Raw genomic sequence first — 17,009 nt, forward strand, 5'->3', positions numbered from 1 at the left:
GTATGCAAACATTAGTAATTAAAGTGTTGCAATTTTAAGGAGATAAAAATAACAATGAATGATGTATATAAAAATCTGATCTAATTTACAATCTATATACGGAGTATATCAAATAATCTAATTGCAACCGATGCCAATCCATACACTTCTATGTTATTATACAGATGTAACTCCCTTATTTGTTATGCCCACTCCTAGTAGCTCTTATCAATGTCAGAATACTTAAATATTTTGATGCTACAACCAACCTTCTTTTAACCTATGCATTGTATTAATGTTACCCCTCCCCCACCCCCCATCTTTTTTGGGGTACATGCGGTAAAATTTAGGATAATTAATTCAAAGCACATATAAAAATTTTTAATTATCACGACACAGATCTTATTATATTAATTAACATCGTAAAGAAAAAGATAAGGAAATCCTCACTCCTAAGAATAAGTTGATAATGAGGTTCAAGCTTGTGATGGGTACGTAAGCCCATAGCAAATTAACAATAGCATAATAACTCACTGGAGTACACAAGCAGTCATAAGAATGTGTTGGTCAACTTTTCCAACTAATAAAAGAAAAATAATACTCTATAACGATAACAAGAAAACAAACAACTTCGTATTATTCATAAAAATACCAAGATTAGAATGCCAACCTCACCAAACCAAGATAACAAAATTAACAAACATCTAATACATGTCATCATTTTTATTATTTATTATCAAAGCTAGTGACCAACCTCCACCCATATCCAAATATATTCTTATACTAATTTCCAAGATATAAGGAAAATAAATTAAAAATTAAATTTAATTATCCTGCAATTAAGAAAAAAAACTTATATAAGAGATTTGAGCCAATTCTCCTATTTAAACAAGTCTAATTAAACATCCAATCCAGCTACTCCATTATTTTTCCCTTCTTCCTATATATGCAATAAGCCATGCTTTTTTGAAACCTCAACTTACCCACATTTTACTCTTTCTCACACATATTCTCTTCACCTTAGCTTCATTTCTTTTACTCAAAACTAAAGCCAATTATCAAACATGGTTAGTCATGCATTACCAATAAAACTCTCTCTTCTTCTTTTTCCTCGCATCTACTCCCTCCGTCTAGATTTGTTAGTTATGCTGATACTGTAATTTGAACTAGCAGTGTAACAGCTAAGTCTAGACAGGATGGAGAAATTCAAGTAGTTTATAAAAATCATTTGCGAAAAAAAAAAGATAATAATTTTTTGTTTTTGTTTGTGGTTGATGTAGGTTAATGAAAATGGAGAAAACGGGGTGACAAAGTTGTACACCAACGGACACACGTTCGATATCAACGTGAAACGAGTAGGAGAACCAACATTGGTACAACCAGCAGAAGAAACTCCTAAGGGTTTATACTTGCTATCAAATTTAGACCAAAACATCGCGGTAATTGTACGTACAATATATTGCTTTAAGTCAGAGGAAAAGGGAAATGAGTTAGCAGGAGAAGTGCTTAAGGAGGCACTTTCTAAGGTGTTGGTGCACTACTACCCTTTGGCTGGACGGCTAACCATTAGCCCTCAAGGGAAGCTCATCATAGATTGCACCAACGATGGCACCCAAGGCGCGGTTTTCGTGGAGGCTGAGGCTGATTGTAACATGGATGAAATTGGTGACTCTACTAAGCCTGACCCTATTACTCTTGGAAAATTGGTTTATGATATTCCTGGTGCTAAAAATATCCTTGAAATTCCTCCTCTTGTTGCTCAGGTTTGTATAACTCACTTTTTAATTATTTTGCCTAGCTCATTTTCCACATATATGTATGTTTAATTACTACATTTTTTATTTTTATTTTATAGTAATGTCTAAGTAATATATTAAATAGCAAATAAACATGAAGATAAGAAAATTATTAACATAGATATAATACTCTGTATGAAGACATTCGATCATTTTCTTAGCCAGAACCACTAATTTTTTTTTTAGTGTTTAGAGAGTCACAAAGGCGGAATCGATCCTAAGATCTTTTGGAACCGGGAGGGGAGCTCTAACCACTTGAGCTATTCCTCACTCTTTGCCAAGACCACTAATAATATTAAAGCCTTTGGAACCTAGTAAGGATCTTATTTTTGTTTGGTGGACCCGGCCATCATTTAATTGTAGACTAAAAAAAAAAATTCCTATATTTTGCTAGACGCCACTTAATTATTCAACACCTCTTTTTCAAATTAACAAGAATATAAGGTTATACACAAGTTTGTAGGAGTTATTAGTTATTACCAGAGTTGTCTTTAACACTTTAGAGACGAGTGACTGAGACTCTTATTTTTTTTTTTTTTTTTTTTTGAAAACAAGACTGAGACTCTTATCACCTCAAATTAGTCAAATATAGAAGAGAAATTGAATTAGTGAAATTAAAATTAATTTGCTTTAAATGGAAGAATGAAAGTTGGAAGATTAAATTGAGAGCGTTGGTATGAGAAAGTCAAAGGCCGTAATAAAAACATAAAAGGATAGCACTTAATGGGAGAGAGACACATACTTAATTAGACATTAATTTATTAATGAAAGTTGGGCTTTAGACTAATCAATTTGCTAGATTTTGGGCCCTTTAAATTTAGAGGCCTTGTCCAAAGGTATAAACCTAATCTTCATAAGGAACTGTACAATAAATGGTTTGGAGTCAGCTAATATGAATTGTCATAAGGAACTGTACGAAAAACAACAACAACGTAACAAGAAATATATCATACTAAGATAAGTTATTAGTATAATTGACGACTTATTGTTGATGAATGAATGAACAGGTGACAAAGTTCAAGTGTGGAGGGTTTGCACTAGGCCTATGCATGAACCATTGTATGTTTGATGGTATAGCAGCCATGGAATTCGTTAACTCGTGGGGCGAAACAGCCCGGGGAATGTCCCTTAACATAACACCCTTCCTAGACAGGGCAATCCTAAACACGCGAGACCCTCCTAAGGTTGAGTTCAAGCACCAAGAATTCGAGGAAATAGAGGACATCTCTGGCACCAGTAACTTATACAATGAGGAAATGCAATACCGGTCATTCTGCTTTGAACCAAAACACTTAGAGAAGCTTAAGGCGAAAGCAATGGAAGACGGAACCTTAAAGAAATGCACAACTTTTGAAGCACTCTCAGCATTTGTATGGAGGGCTAGAAGCAAGGCACTTCAGATGGAGCCTGATCAAAAGACTAAACTACTTTTCGCGGTTGATGGCAGATCAAAGTTTAATCCTCCTCTACCAAAAGGGTACTTTGGAAATGGAATTGTCCTTACAAACTCTATCTGTCCTGCAGGGGAACTGATAGACAATAACCTGTCTTACGGCGTAAGGCAAGTACAAGAGGCCATCAAAATGGTGACTGATGACTATATGAGATCAGCAATTGATTATTTCGAAACAACAAGAGCAAGGCCTTCTTTGAGCTCTACTCTTCTGATCACTACTTGGTCTAGACTGTCATTCCATACCACAGATTTCGGGTGGGGTGAGCCGGTTATATCAGGACCTGTAGCACTGCCTGAGAAGGAGGTAATTCTGTTTCTGTCACATGGAAATGAGAGAAAATCTATCAATGTGCTATTGGGATTGCCTGCTTCAGCCATGAAACGCTTTGCAGACCAGCTGCAAGAGGCTGATTGAATCTAAATTCAGCGCGAATTATATACATATATTTGGGAAATTATATATCTGTTACAATTTTTATTATAAAGTTGATCTGTTGTTGATCATCAGTTTATTGTCATTTTACTGATAGTATTTATATTGTTTGTCCAGTACTAGTAGTATGATATTGTTTGTCCTCTGTTAAATATTGAATTTTTATCAGGTCATTTTATTTTCATGGAAAAAAGTTTATGAGTGATGACCAACAAGTTGAAAATAAAGTTATTGTTATTTTTATGTTTTTGTCAAAATGTTTAGTGATGAAATTGGTATAATGTGATTTATTTTTGTAATTAGTGTACTGATTTTCATGAGTTGGAGCAGGTTTATTTGCCATGTTATATGATGTAAATTTGCTGATTAAGACTCATTCTTGAATTCAAAATGATGCAAAAGTTTATAAATAAACACGTTTAATGATGTGTATGTGATTTAGGTGTAGATGAAGTCCTTATAGATGATGATTCGGTCTAGGGGAGTAGATGTATCCGAAATTAAACATTTAAATGCACCTATTTAGTTGTGACAAATAGAGAGTCGAATCGTGTCTCAACGTGAGAAAATCACTATTTTAAAAGACATTATTAGCTACCTTGGTGCAATAGAGCCAAAACAACATCTAAATAATATTGGTAGATCATCGTTAAAAAGATTGGGCCTTAAAAATTAATATGATGGACTCTTTAGCGATGACAATTAGGTCAAGCAAGGGGAGTGGATGTTAAGCAATTAAATGCACCTATTTAGATGTGACAAATAAAGAAAGTCGAATCATGCCTCAACGTGGAAGAACCATTGTCCTAAAAGACGATTTCTGACTACCTCGGTTTAATAGAATTAAAACGACAACTAAATAATGTTTCAAGATCATCAAAAAGATTGGATCTTTTAAATGAATATAGACCCACAATCAACGCCTTGAGCCCTCCCCATACAGAAACAAATGAAGGACATTGTTATTCATTATTCCATGTGGGACAAAGGTTTCTATTTTCTTTTTCCCACTCTTTTGCAGTGGATTTTCTTTGAAAATCTAGTGAACTGCCAACAACTAAACGTCAATAAAAATCATGAGAAATATTTGTAACATCCATAAAATTTGTTTTCCTGAATATGATAGGTGAAATCCGTCTTCTTCACTTGTGCATGGATTACATCTTGCTTTCCAAACGTGTATCATTTCCCATGTTCAATAGATATATTTAAAGTTTCAAACCGTCTCAAAATGAACTTCACACTACTTTCTATATAAAAGTCGAAAATTCATCGACTAATTAAATTATGTAAATATGAGCCACCAATTTGGAATAGCTTCTATTCCTAGCCAAATTGTACATAACACGCTTATACAAGACCCACAACACCCACTTATACTAAAATAACCGATCCAAGTACCCGAATTGATAGCTGTAGTGACAACTACGATTTCCACAGTAGATAAACGTCATCTAAAATTACCAGCATGAGTCCATAGAAAATAATAACAGAATGCAAAGACATGATTTGATTGGTAAGTTCAACTCTGTTCTTATTTTTTTGGAGGCAGGGGGTGTGAATTATTAGACAGATATTTGATAGAATTATTGCAACCATGCATTATTTACATGTTGCAATTATGTGGCCCTTGAACGGACATTCTATACTATACAAATTTTCAATAATTCTCAGATGCCTAAATAATAGACCCGGGCAAAAAGCTAAGCATCCAATGTCATTAGAACCCCCTAATGGCTAATAGTATTCCCTCGATTTCTAAATAATAGTCCGCGATAAGTATGAATCACTTTCAAATTCAACAACTAGATGTAAAACGGTTTATTTATGATTAGACGGCCTATAATAGAATTATGACCTACTTTATATGCAATAACGAACGGAGTAACTGGTAATCTTTGTACTTAATCCAAAACACCAGCACCAAAATATAAATATAAAAACTCTATTTGCATATGAATATATATAATTTACTTTTATTAATATAGTAAACAAAAATAATAAAAAGAAAAACATAATTAAAGTTTGATTTGGGGAAGAAAAAGGCTTGCTAATTTCCACACAAAGCCTTGTTCTTGCTAGAAGGTCTAAAGTTCAAAGCACTTAGCCCATAAATGCAGATATGCTGTTGGCTAGACTTAAAATACACAACATCAGTTGTAGTCTGATGCCCAGGCACATTGCATTTTGAAGTATAACTCCCAATTAAACTCGCCCTGCATATCGTTTCGACGGCTGCTCCCCGTGCACATTCGATCCCATCTACTGAAGGTATTTCGAGTTTGTACCAACCGTATTCGTTTGTCGTTCGATTCACTGAGAATGTTATTTCTTCAGATGTTCTTGGTGCTGTTGCCTTGAACTTGCAATCTACTTTCACTTCCACTCCTATGTTTTTTTTTTAAGAAAAACATGTAACAACCCGAGACCCCAAAACAGAAATCAAGTCAATTTCAGCTCGGATTTCACAAACAAGTAGTTAGTAGCTTGTTCGGTATCATTGTCAGTTTTAAAGTCGTGTTTTAAAGATAGGTTGCATAATGTACTTAACTTGAGTCGCATTTTCAACAATCATTACAATTTTGAAAACTGACAATAAAAAAGCTCGGAACTTATAGTTTTAGTTATTTACCTGCTAGAAAGTAGCTGTGCCTAGTAAAGGAGTTATTTGAGCAAATGTCACAGTAAACAGTACCCATGACAGTGATCTGAGAACTGGGTTTAGCTGCAGGGTGGTGAGACTTGTGACCGCCACGAGACTGATGCGGGAGAGAAATTGCAAGGAACAAGATAAGAAGACATAGAATGCTGCTAGGTTTCTCCATTAGAACCAAAATTATGAGAAAAATCAGAGGAAAAACATGAAAAATTTTTACATAAAAAAACTATAGGTTATATAAATGGGAAGAAAACAGAAGGGTGTTAGAAAGTACTGTCCCTTATAATGGAGGGATATAGAGAGAGAGAAAGCAAGTGGAGAAGGGTCTGAAATTACAGAGGACAACCCAAAAAAAATGAGGTTTTTATAGAATTTTATCCTTTTCACTGAAAACAAAGGCATGTGACTCGTGAATGTCTTTTTCAAAGCTCAAAAGTTATGGTAGTCATGGAGTGTTAACCCAATACATTTATAGGGCCTTCTTTGTGTAACGGTCCTCTCCATGATTGTGTTTATGATTTTGTGACTATACTTACCTATAAACTCTCCCTATTTATTGATATCATGTTTTTTGTCATGGCCTTTCGAGATGCTCCTACACGACTAAGGGCAGAGGGGAATAGCCTGTGGCGGGGAAGTCTACTGTGGTCAGCGGGACTGGCCAAGGGGTTTTCGGCTGTACTAATAGTTATAGCCTAATAGCCCTTAATGCCAAGTGAGTCTGAACTGGCTACTGTCTGACCCAGGCTTCGTACTCTAACCATAGAGAAAAGCAGCAAAGGTGAACTAGATGGACCGATCTAAAATTAACCAAAGTGAGAATTGAATGAACAGAAATAGCTGTCTGTGAGAAATTTCTTTCAGATTACAATCATAACCAAATCAACAGTAGTTTTTTTTTTTTTTTTTTCTTGCTATACATTACAACTATAACATTATATCGATGACCATCTTCATTGCCAAATAAATTACTCCAGCAAATTTAGAACTTATAAAATCGAAGGACCAGACTCCAGAGTGCACTAGATACATATTCATACACGGGTGTTCATTCCCCTAATTAAATAGAGAATACATCAAGGACAGCCTGCATTGCAAGATACATGCTTCCTAGCAAATTCATGCAGTAGAGCAGAAATCTCCTCAGCATTTAGATTAATAGGGATTTCAAGCATGGCAATAGTTTCTCCTGGGAGATTACGCAGCAACATGCACACAACGCACGAACCTAAAATCTGGCCACAACACAAATTCTCACAATATTGAACATGAACAGATGCTCTTTCTTTCAGACTCGTCAATTTTCTTTTCTGCATGGAAGAAACAGAAACTAGTATCAAAGATGTAAACAAGGAACACCAAACCCTAACTCTTATCATTATTTACTAGCTATCAAAAAGGTCACACTCAAAGGAAGTAACAACGGCAATAAATACACATAGCATCAGCAAAGCCGATAGGCGCTCAACAAACTGCTCTGCAAGGATAAGAAATTTTTTCAAAGTTTTGGTCCCCTACCTCCAAAAATAGTGCTAAGAATCAGGTCATTTCCTCAACTAAAACGGAAGTCCAATAATTTAAGTTGCTTTAATTGAAGCAATTCAACGACATAAAACAATTTAGGGGGAAGCTTAATAAACTAGTATTAGATCATCAGAATAATCAAGCTAATTACAAGCTAACCACACTTCGAGGGGTGGATTTTCTCCCAATGTGTTCTCTTAATAAAATCAGCATCAACTCCCTACAAGTCTTTTCCCACTTTTCATTACATAAGCTACTCACCCTGACTTATAGCCCAATTTGCCTCCAACAAATTTCCCAGCTCCGCAAAATGTCACCAACAACCTCTACTGCAACTTCTAATAATAACTATCTCTTAGTTGCTATTCCCCACCACACCCCAAAGGTTCCTTCTAGAACATAACAGGAGGTCTTGGTGGATGCTCAACAAATCACCAGAAACTTCAGTCAATGCCACAGAAAATATCTCAAGAGTCAAAAGAGAGGCTGCACTTTAAAGCCGAACACACTATGTTTACACGAAGATACAAGATACGACCATAAAATTATTAAAGCAGAGTACTTGTCAAACAAGAATTTCAAAAGGCATATCGTTCCTAAATAAGCTGTGGACAGAGTTAAAAAAATAAAAAATAAAAATTATATATGTAGTGTATATAAACAGCCTAAAATAAAGCAGTGAGCACCCTGAGCAAAGGACATTACAAAACAAAAAGTCAGCCACTTCACTCAAACAATATAATAAAGGTTTGTTTGGGCCAAGGATCTACTATAAATAATGAACATAGATGAAAATATTACTAGTATGGGAGCACAAAAACGTATTTCGGAATAAAACTAAAATTTTCCAATTAAAACTCATTTTACAGATTGAAGATTATGTATACTAATCAAGATTGTCCCGTAAAAAAATTACTAATTAAAATTGAACTTTTTTCTATTAATACTATTTTTAAAAGATAAAGAGAGTAAGAGTTAATGTATGAAGGGTTGGAGGAAGCATAAGAAGATTATCCTTTTTACTTGCATATCCAGTTTTCAAATATAAGGCGATAAGAAAAGGAAGTGAAACAGAGACCAGAGAAGCAACAGTGCGAGACACAAAACTTATGGATTAGGGAATCATCATTGGGCATTCTAGAGAGATAAAATAAGATAAGACCACATTACTCAGACTCTTCAATGCACCTCAAGTACACATTGGACACTCTTGACAAATTGAACACTTCGATCATTTAATGCCAAAATCATGGGAAATTTTTAAAGCAAAATAGTTGAGTAGGGCACTTGAAAAATACTTAACATAGAGCTGCAGTCAGTTAAACAGCATTAGTGACATGTGGGTTCCTTGTGGTAACATGAGAGCCAACCATTCATTATGTCATTCAAGCATCAAATTTACCCTTGCCATCATCTAAACGGTTCCTTTTTTTTTTTTTTTTTTTTGAGCCTAAATTGACTCAAAAAGGGTTTAGTAAAGCTGTTCAAAACAAAATGATATACTAGTGCCATGTTATATCTTATAGCGTGCTGCTAGTAAAGCCCTATTCTCAAAAATTAATATAATGTGTGATATCTCATATTATATGACCCGTCAGTAATCAATCGTAAGGGATGGAGGAGGAAGATTTTTGTGGTTGACTATACGGAATAATCACTTTTGTAACATGTAGACGACCCCACTTATGAATTTAAGGCTTTGATTGATTGATTGATAGTAAACAACAAACCTTTCCCCTTTCCAATGCCCCACTATCTAGGAGCTTAGGGTGGGTTCTATTCACTTCATTTATTACTTACCAAAACTTATCCTTTTGATAACCCTTATTGGAAAGAGCTTATCTGACTTTAACTATTTATCCTTAGCTTGTCTTATCATTTAATCCTTTATTTTTGTTCAAAGACTTGTAAGTTGTAACTAATGCTATTATCGAACTCTACAAATTAAATAATTTATGTTTGTTTAATTATTTAATGTGATAAGAAAAACGCAGAAAAATAGGAGGCTTTGGAAATATCTGGAAAATTGAGATACAAGGAAAATTATACGAAGTAGATGATTCCACTCTCAAGAGGTCGATTCTCTCCCAAGTCACTTTTGCTCTATACAATTCACAATGCCTCACACAAATGGACACACACCTCCTCTAATTAACCTCCTCACTTCAGCTAATAACATTCCCACTGTCACAAGTTAATTATTCCTTTCTGAAATGCCCCTGACATCACTTGTAACATCTTTCTTGCAGAATGACATTAATGCCTTCGTCCCTCTAGTATATGCTTACAAGGGTGGGTTGGGGCATAAATATCAATTTATAATCATTGTTACTAAACAAAATGTAACTCTTGTGGTTATGGTTAAAAATGTGTACGAAAAGATATCTACATCAACCCACTGCTCAAAGGTAATATTAAAAATGTTTGTTGAAACTATCATAATCATAATCTGTATCACATTGATATATATTTCTTTCATTCAGACGAAAATTTACAGCCAATGCAATATTGAATCATTCTCAGTCAAAGGTTGGAAGAGGGTTTAGCATAAATGATGGCAAAGGCAGACAGAATGCCGACAAAGCAACCCCAATACTGATTGGTTATTGAACCATAATAAACCCAAAAAGGATCAATGTGTAATACCATTTTGGGATCAACCCACTGCATTTCATTTCCAGGAGACCAAGGATCATCAATAAATTACTGAAATTTGACTTAGCTACCGGTGAAAAAAAAGAGGCTTGGCTTATATTCTAAGGAATTATTAAAAAAAGATCCAGCTCTCAGCTATTCACATCCCAAACACAGTATAAGCCAATTTGAACCATAGACAAAGACAAGCCAATATTTTCTTCTGTTTCTCACGCATATTTTCTAAAATCAAGGGCAAATAAAACTCTATGCATCCATTGTAGATTTGTAGCAGTATGAAGGGGCTGCCTCTGAAATAACCATGGACCAGGCTCAGCTAGGGAACAGAGCCTTCAATGTCCCAGGTACCAAGCAAAATAAATCAAAGACCCAGTCTGTTACTTTAGATTAAACAAGGCTGGGTTGGCAGATACCCATCCCAAATCAGTTTGTCCCAAACCCAAGGGCTAGTGCATCCGTGATTGCCTTGTAATCCAATACCCTTATTTACTTTACATGTTGGCTGACCAATCCTCTCAAATTCTATCCCACCATCATTGCCTTCGTATTTTAGTCAATCAAAATACCTTTATAAAAGGGCTAATATACATTCTAAAATGCAAAAGGGGGGGAGGTCCAAGTTAACAGAAAGGCCACAGTACATGCTGACCCACAACCCTATCCTAGAAATTAATACAATCCTTCAAACTCCAACACAAAAGAGAAAAAGATTACAGGGGAACAAAGAAAGGAAAACCCAGCCACTACCAAGGGCAATGGATGAGAAACAGAAATCCACTATAAATTGCCAACTAAGGACTGAAACTCTTGACTTGAAAACAATGTATGAGAAGAAACATAATAGGGAATCAATATGAAATATAGTGAAATGGGAGTTCAAAAAAATCCAATATATTTTTATATGATTTGACATAAGAAATGATATAGGGTAACATGTAACAAACTACAATCTTAATGAGCACATCAAGCGTTGGCAGGTGGGGCCCTCTTTCCAGCAGCAAGGGACAACTAACCCAATCAGCATAATCCTCTAAAAATTATCAAGTTTAAGGTTACAAAGGGAAAGGAAAAAAAAAAAAATTGGAAGTTCAAGGGTAGTAAAATTAGTTTTGTAATAATTATGTAAAAAAATCTTTAATCTATGTCAAGTGCTTATTAATCAGCTGAAACATTAACTGCCTAACTTTGAACTCCCCCAATCAACTATAATAACCAAACCGACTTATAGCCCATAACGAAGCTAGATAAGAGACTTTGTCCCATAACAAACTAACAAGTGAGAAGACAAAGAGACCCTTATATTCCGCTCCAGTCGCACAAACCACATGACTGCCATAGAAGTGCTGTATCAATTACTACATCATACCCGTATCAGCATGATCCAATTCAGGCGCAAACACCAGATATGTGTCAGGCCTAACTTGGAGAGATTGAACTCGGCATTTTTCTATTGAAGATGTAATTATTCTTTATTTTCAGGGGTACTTATAGATCTGCTGAATCTTGTTTTGTGTAGATGAGAAGAGGATGTATAGTGTCAAACAAACTTAAAGTTTAAAAGTTTGTTTCCATGGAAAAGAAATATTGGTAGTTAGGACTTGGGAGGAAGAGGACGAGTTTTCCTAAGCTTATGTTTTTTTTTTTAAGTAATTTGTCGTTAATGTTTTTACCTTTTTCTCTCCTCTGTATATAACATCCCACTGACGTGTAATATCCCTTAAAAAAAGGCAAGCTGTAATCTAATTACTTTCAATAGTAATGTATTCAAAGTGTAATGAGAAGTTTTATATAATGAGAATAAATATGTGCATCTTTCTTCAGTTAATTGTGCATTTTTATTAGTAAAAGATACTTTTGATTTCTGGAAAGCTATTTAAAAAATGATGCACATCAATATTTGACAAGCACCCCCGCTTTGAATACCTCTAAAACGTGTCCCTGAGTCCTTGATTTTGAGATTTTCAAACCCAGAAGCATACCTGTGTGGGCACTCAAATCCAAGTCCAAGCGTCCTAGCTACTTATGTTGCAAAAACACTAACTAGTAAATTGATTGTTAGCAATTGTAAGAAAAGATAACTAAACGACCACACCCACATATCAGCTCTTCACACCATGTTTAATCTTTTCAAGTGAAGTATTCTGCACAAATTAGAACGTTTTTATCCAACCGGTGTCACCAATTCAGTGGCTTGTGAGCTTTATTTTTGTTTATAGACCCAGAAATATCTTTAATGTCTACTAATTTACCAAAATTATAGTTTTATTAGTCTATATATATGATGCTATATACCCACATCCTATAAAATGTATGCAAAAATATCAATCCTTTTTTGTTAAAAAAAAATGGATAGAAAAACTTAATCACATGGTGTGATTGCTTTTGAAAATAAGCTCATTTGAAAGAGGATGTAAACTAAGATCAAGGAGAATAATGTCACAAGTCTAAAAATGAATATTTATCACCAACTTTAAAAAAAAAAATGCTCAATAAAGGCATTATTGGAAAAAGTTGCAAAAATGATCTGGATGAGCAAGGACTAGACCAGACGAAATCAAGCCTTAAATATGCTAAAAACAAGAGGAAAGGCTAAGACCACCACCAAGCGAAAAGTTTGTAATACCCAGAAGTAGAATATGTGCTCAGCATTCTGGTGCAGTTTAGACAGGATAAAAGCAGAGGTTAAAAACAAGCTGCTGAAGAACTAGATATTTTGAAAATGGCAACCCATAGTCTTATGCAAGCAATATGGAAAAGTAACCAATGGTAAACTACAATTTCAAAAATTAAAAAATAAAAATAAAAAAAAAAATTAAAAAAATAGAAAAAATAAATCAACCACCATATATCTTTACAATAAATAATATTATAGCACTCGTCTTGTCCCTCAACAAGTTAGTGATGCAAGCTAGTGCCAAAAGACATTTCTATAGCCAATCTACTTATACATTCCTGGAAATGATGATCAAACTTCTCAAAGAGGGAAAAAATGACTCAGATTGCTTCGAAGGGTAGTCATTTACTCATTGGAAATTGGAATGCTTGGAAGAAAAGTAACTAGTAAGTTAAATGTTGAGAGGTTTTAACAAGAGAAATAAATTCCAGTTTTTATAATAATTGTAACATTGCAATTTTATAAAAGGTATTCTGAGTTTCTGACTAATTTTTTTATTTATTACTTCCTCTATCCCTAAAAGATTGTCTCATTAGCCTTCTTTACTTTTTTATGAGTTGTATAGAGTGGGTAGATAGCTTGGTCCTTTTACAAGTGAGGTAATCTAAATAGGAAACGGGACAATCTTTTAGAGACTAACCCAAAAGGAAAATAGAGAAATCTTTTAATGACAAAGGGAGTATATATTATAATGCTACGTCATCAAATAATCAGACAACAGTGACAGAATTTCAGTCACTAATAAATGTTGGGATATCAGAACTTCTTTTCATAATTTCTATACTACATTGATTCGGAAATTAGCACTTTGAAAAGCCTCAGGGGACCTATCAGTTAAGAGATTCTCCAACAAGTATAGACTGAAATCTAGTGACTACTGGACAAGACAGGTAAAATAGAACAATTCAGCAGCCACCAACAACGGCTGAGGAGAAAATGTCACGTACAAAAAAGCAGCAATCAAATCAAACAACCAAGATATAGGCACTGCATTATTGAAACATCTATATTGTAAAAGGAATTGTTTTTAAAAAAAATATAGCTCAAAGAATAATACCTGTCTTCGTTTTTGCTACAGTTGGCTGAACAACAACATGCATTGTAATAACTCCCTTTTGAAGCTCACCAAAGGTCATTCGGCATTGGCCGGCAGTCTTGCTGTTCTCCAAAACCTTACCAGCACTTATGATCTTGACATCATTTGCAACCTTCGGTGTGACCTTATTATCTGAAATAAGCCAGAAATGGAAATTCTAAATTATAGGCGTAATAAACATGCAAGATCATTAATTTGTTTTAAAAAGTAAAAAAAAATAAATAAATAAATAAATAAGTAAAAACTAGCTACAAACAACGCCAAGGAAAAACCAACTGAAACATTTTCAACTGTAATTTTACTATAGTAGCTCACCAATCAAAAGCATTCCAAAATATAAAGAGAATTGTTAAAAACCAAAAGGTTTCAATGCTCATAGCAATTTCATGACCAAATCACATTATCACTAAATTCATGGTTTTACTTGCTTATCTTCAGCAATTCACCACAAATCTTGATTTCACGAAGATAATACCTCCACCTCTATTAAAAAAAACTAAACCAGATGCATATGAAGTCACATTTCAAAAATTTCTCTCGTAATAACGTTAAATGCTTTAAGATTTGGCCCAAAAAATAGGGTCCATTATTTAGGTTAGTTTCTCTCTCAATTCAATAATTGCACTAGATATTATTTTATTTCCAAGCTCTCTTTTTTACTTAGTATGGGAGGTGAAGAGTCAAATCTTTTCTTTCCTACTATATGCACCCTAAACATCAACTCGTCAAGTATTTAGCAACAAATGAAGCTCTCTAACACATCAAGTACATAGTAATATAGTATTATAAGAAAACAGAGAAAGTAATTAAGGCATGAGAGAATTCGATGACTAGATAGTTACAGAGGGAAGCAGATTTAACACAAATCAGCAGTACACTATATGTGATAACTAGATTCAGACATTCAGTGGACCAATCAATGTGAGCATCAAACATTTTGTAGCTTGCTTTATCATCAAAATCAGATTCTCACTCTTAACAATTGGTAAGTTGCCTGTTTCATAATTCAAAGGCTTCCATCTTCATCAAATGTTTTGACCTCGATTAAAAACGAGCTTAATCAGGCCCAATAGTTTACACTAGCTAACTCAACCATGTTTATAGCTAATTCGTGACACCAACAGATATCCCCCCCCCCCCCCCTCAACAACCCCCTCCCCCAAACTGTATCATTCAAGGTAATTTAAATTCACACAGTGCTCCCTTCACCCTCCCCCCAACCCCACCCTCTATCTTTCACTACTCCTTCAAATTTTCTTAGAGCTACTAAAATAAAGCTCGGTACTATCCTAACCATCGGAGCTATCCCATGAGCATCCGACTATCCCAAGGAATTTATGTATATTGCTTAATGAAATTTCCCTATACTTGACAAGCAATTTTAAACTACTGTGCCAATTGCCAATATAATTCAGGCTGTCGTTTCGTATACAGCCACGAGTTAATCCATGGAATTTACCATCGTCAGTATCTTAAACAAACACCTTTCTTAGACACCCCCTTCATCAACAAGCTCATCCATCTATTTTAGGCAACAACCAACAAAAACACACATATAACCGACGATAAAATCCTCAAATTTCTACCACCTCTAATTCCTTCTCACAATATGCTTACAAATTCATAAACATACAAAAAATATATTCTAATTATCCTTAATTTCCAACACCTCTAATTTGTTCTGACAATATACTTACAAATTCATAAGCATACAAAATAAAATTCCAAATATATATACAAACAAATTAAATAAAATTTGATTTTAGGGAATAAAAGAGCAAACCTTTAGGCCAGTCAGCAATAATTCTTTCCTTGAGATTGGCGACGGTTGTAGCCGGCGCAACCCGAAACGGCCCGATATCTGACCCGTCATATAATCGGAATTTCACTTCTACTAAATCTTCCTCCGGCATCGGAAAACCCTCAAAACCAAACCTTTTTTTTATCAAATTAATCAAAAAAACATAAAAATCAAAACTTTCTTCCACAAACCCAGAAACAGAAATCAAAAACAGCCTTATAAAAAAAATTTGAGAATATAAATGTTAAAAAAATATTGAAAAAAGCAAATTATTTAGCAAACTTATGAAATGGGGTTCGTTCGTTCGTTTACAACAAATAGATTCGTAAAAATGGAGTAAGTAAACAAATAATGAAATAAAATAATGGGGAATCTTCACATATAATTAGGTTCCACCAAGTTGAAGAATAACTTAATTTAAAAAAAAATGGAATTTATAAAAAGGTTGAAGAGAGAGATAACGGAGAACAAAGGAATTAGTATTGAAAAGATATGAAACACTAGTATTAAAAAAACAGTGATTAAAGATAATAATTGTGATAATAATTGAAGAAAAAGAAAAAGGTGGAAATGGAATTAGAGAAAAGAAGAGGAAGGAAGAAGGGTGAAAGTGTGTATGTAAGATCTGATATGGGGTGGAAATTTGGAGTGATTAATGATGGTTTCAACACCACCGATATCTTATTGTACGGAGTTATACAACTTTGACCGCCTCCAATTTTTACACTTTTGAATGCGATTACATTAAATTTTGGATACGGAATACTTCTTTCGTCTCTTTTGTTTCTGTTATTCAGTATAGATTACTCTTTTATTATACAGACAGTACTCCCTCTTTTTTCACAATGATTTTTTCTAAATTTTTTGACTACTCAAAGAAGGGAAAAAGATTTTAAATTATTCTCTACGTATAAGAACAAATCTAATATATATATA

At 34.3% G+C, this 17,009-nt stretch overlaps 2 protein-coding genes and 1 long non-coding RNA gene across 3 annotated transcripts; 1 reads left to right on the forward strand and 2 right to left on the reverse strand.

Annotated features, from left to right (window-relative positions):
• The first annotated feature begins 897 nt into the window (after window positions 1–897).
• On the forward strand, window positions 898–3,823 carry LOC145601786 (omega-hydroxypalmitate O-feruloyl transferase-like). The gene is made up of 3 exons (XM_081657860.1): window positions 898–1,046; window positions 1,260–1,742; window positions 2,783–3,823. The coding sequence occupies exons 1-3, from the start codon at window positions 1,044–1,046 to the stop codon at window positions 3,644–3,646; spliced, it is 1,350 nt and encodes a 449-aa protein (XP_081513986.1). The 5' UTR covers window positions 898–1,043; the 3' UTR covers window positions 3,647–3,823.
• A 1,799-nt stretch (window positions 3,824–5,622) lies between these two features.
• On the reverse strand, window positions 5,623–6,843 carry LOC145601371 (uncharacterized). The gene is made up of 2 exons (XR_014104382.1): window positions 6,297–6,843; window positions 5,623–6,052 (listed from the first exon to the last, which is right to left on the reverse strand). It is a non-coding gene; the product is annotated as an uncharacterized LOC145601371 (long non-coding RNA).
• A 273-nt stretch (window positions 6,844–7,116) lies between these two features.
• Window positions 7,117–16,704, reverse strand: LOC145601369 (membrane-anchored ubiquitin-fold protein 3-like). Its single transcript, XM_081657379.1, has 3 exons — window positions 16,056–16,704; window positions 14,234–14,404; window positions 7,117–7,633 (listed from the first exon to the last, which is right to left on the reverse strand). Exons 1-3 carry the CDS (start codon window positions 16,183–16,185, stop codon window positions 7,578–7,580), a joined length of 357 nt encoding a protein of 118 aa, XP_081513505.1. The 5' UTR covers window positions 16,186–16,704; the 3' UTR covers window positions 7,117–7,577.
• Between the last annotated feature and the right edge of the window lie 305 nt (window positions 16,705–17,009).

Source organism: Chenopodium album, chromosome 21, assembly GCF_948465745.1.
Source record: "Chenopodium album chromosome 21, dcCheAlbu1.1, whole genome shotgun sequence".
Classification (NCBI taxonomy): domain Eukaryota; kingdom Viridiplantae; phylum Streptophyta; class Magnoliopsida; order Caryophyllales; family Amaranthaceae; genus Chenopodium; species Chenopodium album.

Bases quoted from the DNA above. Each gene is read 5' to 3' on its own strand.
- LOC145601369 (XM_081657379.1), bottom strand. From the start codon at position 16,185: ATGCCGGAGGAAGATTTAGTAGAAGTGAAATTCCGATTATATGACGGG. The intron at 14,405-16,055 runs GTTTGCTCTTTT...GGCTTATTTCAG, and splicing joins TATTGCTGACTGGCCTAAAG to ATAATAAGGTCACACCGAAG. The intron at 7,634-14,233 runs GTATTATTCTTT...TCTTCCATGCAG, and splicing joins TGTAGCAAAAACGAAGACAG to AAAAGAAAATTGACGAGTCT.
- LOC145601786 (XM_081657860.1), top strand. The intron at 1,743-2,782 runs GTTTGTATAACT...ATGAATGAACAG, and splicing joins TTCCTCCTCTTGTTGCTCAG to GTGACAAAGTTCAAGTGTGG.